The sequence below is a fragment of the Octopus bimaculoides genome, chromosome 1 (genome assembly GCF_001194135.2).
Source record: "Octopus bimaculoides isolate UCB-OBI-ISO-001 chromosome 1, ASM119413v2, whole genome shotgun sequence".
NCBI lineage: Eukaryota > Metazoa > Mollusca > Cephalopoda > Octopoda > Octopodidae > Octopus > Octopus bimaculoides.
This window is the reverse complement of record NC_068981.1, coordinates 146,976,804-146,980,613: the sequence shown is the minus strand read 5'-3', so window position 1 is coordinate 146,980,613 and position 3,810 is coordinate 146,976,804. Positions and strand designations below refer to the sequence as shown.

The 3,810-nt window shown below is 33.2% G+C and overlaps 1 protein-coding gene across 1 annotated transcript in view; it reads left to right on the top strand.

Annotated features, from left to right (window-relative positions):
* LOC106868728 (uncharacterized) overlaps positions 1 to 3,810 on the top strand; it is a 15,637-nt gene that overhangs the window by 2,329 nt on the left and 9,498 nt on the right. Inside the window, exons 2-3 of the mRNA XM_052969725.1 lie at positions 2,580 to 2,838; positions 3,482 to 3,594. Of these exons, the coding sequence (XP_052825685.1) occupies positions 2,580 to 2,838; positions 3,482 to 3,594 (372 nt within the window). The remainder of the gene's footprint in view (positions 1 to 2,579; positions 2,839 to 3,481; positions 3,595 to 3,810) is intronic.

Sequence of the window (3,810 nt, the reverse complement as noted above, 5' to 3'; positions counted from 1 at the left end):
ATATATATATATATATATGTGTGTGTGTGTATATATTTGTTTGTCTGTGTTTGTCCCCTCCCCCTCAACATTATTTGACAACCGATGCTGGTGTGTTTTTACGTCCTCGTAACTTAGCGGTTCGGCAAAAGAAACCAATAAAGTACTAGGCTTACTTAGAATAAATCCTGGGGTCGATTTGCTCGACTAAAGGCGGTGCTCCAGCATGGCCACAGTCAAGTGACTGAAACAAGTATTAAAGTAAGCATTAAGGGCAGTGCAGAAGCTACATGAAAGTTAATTTTTCTTGCTTCAAATTACCTCTCTTAATTTAAAATGTGTAAAAAGATAAATGTTTGTTATTGCATACATAGTTGTCTAAGTAAACATTCAAGGATGGGTTTTTAGGACAACTGATTTCAAGGTCAGTAGCTATTTTGGCCAGTCATTCCATTTAACAAAATGTTGTTTATGAAGTGTAACAGTATTTCTTATAAGAGTAAATTACTTAAATGTACAGCTATGTAAATAGTAGTGCTCTCTTTTCTATGAATATGCACATGCATACACACTCACATACATACACACTCACATGCATACACACTCACATACATACACACTCACACACTCCATCAGACACCTTTCATTTGTGCACATATTCTCTATACATGCACCTATTTTTATATGCACAACCACACACATGCATATATACAGTCTCCTGCATATGTATACTCCTTTTCATGCATATGTATACTCCTTTTCATGCATATGCATACTCATTTTCATGCATATGCATACTCCTTTTCATGCATATGCATACTCTACTTTATATGCACATATACATTTTCTTGCATGTGCATGATCATGGTGCTTTGTTGCAGCATATAGTATTCAGTGCCTTATTATATTGTGTTTATTGTGCGTAATGATATATATATGTGTGTGTGTGTGTGTGTGTGTGTGTGTGTGTGTGTGTGTGTGTAAACTTGCTTTTACAAGTGATGTTATTGTTTGAGTGCTTGTATAGCTGTTGCAAATGATATCACTTGAAAAGTAGGTTATTATATACATCAGAGTATACACTAATTTACTTTTATTCTGGCTTTTCACCTCCACAATTCTCTTTTAATTTTATGAAACATTTATTGCTCAATTTACCTTCATTATTGCTTAATTTACCTATCACAAAAAAGGATTAAAATGTCCAATAAAATTCAGTTGTAAAAAATATAAATTTGAGCTTAAAGAAAAAAAAACGAATTAGTTGAATTAATTTGTGCAAGCATAGCTGAGTTGTTATGAAACTTGCTTAGCAATTATTTGGTTCCTGGTTATTTCACCGAGTAGTACTTTGAGCTATGATATCTTCTACCATAGCTTGGATTATTCAAGCCATGTGGGTGAAATTAACTTGATGGAAACTGCGTGGATAGATTGTTCGTCATAATTTGTTGCCTATTCAGTGCTACCACCTGGCCACTTGGTACCTCAGGCAGCATCCATTATGTTGCAAGTAGTATATGAGTCAAATCTCTGGTTTGAGGATAGCTTCCTTGTGTCTTTATGAATGTTGACCTTTTTTCAACAAAGCTTCTGCATTCACTGAGAGAAATAATAATATCATAAGATCAGATCTTTCCAGCATAAAAAGCACATCCAAAATGAAAATTAAAATGTTTAAAGTATTTGTATATATAGTCATCAATTGCCCCATCCTCCTCACCACTTATCCTCTCACTTTCACACTAACTCCTGACACTACTTCTTCCTTTCTTCCACTAAAAAGTATCACATCTGTTAACTCTTCCCACTACCATAACAGATCTCTTGCAGCAAATCTGTTCTCATTTAGCTAGTTTTATCTTGTCGGTTACAAGTGCTTACCACAAAACAATACAAAAACCCAGTACACACTGTAAAGGGTTTTTAGTTTTGCCAAGGGCAAGACAATTTTTGTGGTGCTGGTGCCATGAAATAATGCATCCTGTGTGTTCTGTAAATTGGTTGTTCTACATCCAGCTGTAGATACCATGCCAAACCTGAGGCACTAATAAAACTTTCTGTCTGAAGTGCCAGATCTCTTTTCCACGTGACAAACTAACTTGTACCACTTAATTTTTTTCCATTTATTATTTGCCAACACAGGACATCACTAGTTTTCTCAGATGCTACTGCTTCACTGTTGCAAAAATAGTCTGATCTTTGCAAAACCATCAACTTCATTTATATTTCTTAATATTTTTAATCCATGTATTCTCTCATTACTTTCAGGTGATTTAGGCATGCACACACAGACACACACTGCACATTTTACATAAACATTTTTTGGTTGTCTGACATCAAAATCTTAATAAGTAGAAGAATATATAAAGCTGTTAAATATAGGTATTGGCAAAATCGATGTACAAAATTGCTAGAGTGCTGGATAAAAAAATGCATTGTGGTATTTACTTATCTGACTTTGAGTTCAAATCCAGCTGGAGTCAACTTTGACTGTTTATCTCTCTAGAGTCCATACTAAGAAGAAATACCATAAAATATCTTTGGTTAATTTAATACCACTGTTTTCCAATAAATTTTTAACACTCCGGTCAATGTAGGAAATCCATTATTTTATAATTATGATAAATTCTTATTAAATGTTAATTTTTTCCATATTTTGGTAATCAAATATATTCTTACATTTCTTTTTCTATCTTATCATTTATTACAGGTGTTCATATCTATTGTCAGCGAAACTTCCATTCATTCCAAATTCTGTAAAGATGAATTATCCTTGGCATATATTTCAAACAAAAGCATTTTCCCTGTTAGCATTTCTTCAGATGAAAATCTCCTTTCGTCTATGGATACTGGGATGTAAGTGACTGAATGTCAATTTAATTTTCTTCTATTAATACAAAGCTTTGTGTGGCACATGTTTACGTACAGGTGTGCCTGTAGTTAAGAAGTTTGCTTTGCAACAAGATTGTTTCAGTTTCTGTCCTATTGTGTGGCACCTAGAGCAAGTGTCTTCTACTATAGCCCCAGGCCAACCAAATCTTTGTGAGTGGATTAGGTTGATGGAAACTAAAAGAAGCTTGTCATAGGTGTGTGTGTGTACCCTTCTCTTGACATCATGCGATATTTGTAAATGTGCATAGTCATACAAGCTGTGTTCTTGGTTCTTAATCTTATGTCTGACCAAGGGGAAATATTACCTTACTTGAAATTAGGTAATGGTTGGCGACAGGAATGGCATCCATCTATAGAAAATCTACCTCTGTGAATTCTGTCCAACTTAATCAAGCATGGAAATGTGGACGTTAAAACTGACAAAGGCAATCATATTGAAGGAAGCTGAAGTTTAGATTAATTGATAGTTTCAGAGAATTTTCCAGAAAATAATGAATATGCATCTAATATATCTAAAGAAAAAATAACTATGAAATTTGTCTCACCTTAAATTAAACTTCTAAAGAATTTTCTCTTTTATAAAAGCAAAATATTTTTTTCTTCATAGGAGACTGAAGCTGGCAGGTATGCAGTGGTATAAATTTCTTGATAAGGAGAGGTATCCAGAAACCATGAATGAACTTTTGAAGGACATAAAAGCTGTATTAAATGCTATTAACAGTAAGTTTCTCTTTTGTCTTTTTTCTTTTTCTTCAAATTAGTTCTTACTTTTTATAGCGATTTAATTTATCAATCAACTGATATCTTGACAAGCTTATAACTTGTATACATTAATATATTTGATTGCATAAAAGATGCCTGAGCAATATTAGACACGTTCTGAAGTAATATAAAACCCAGTCTTTTTTTTTTTTTTTTTTTTTTTTTTTTTTTTTT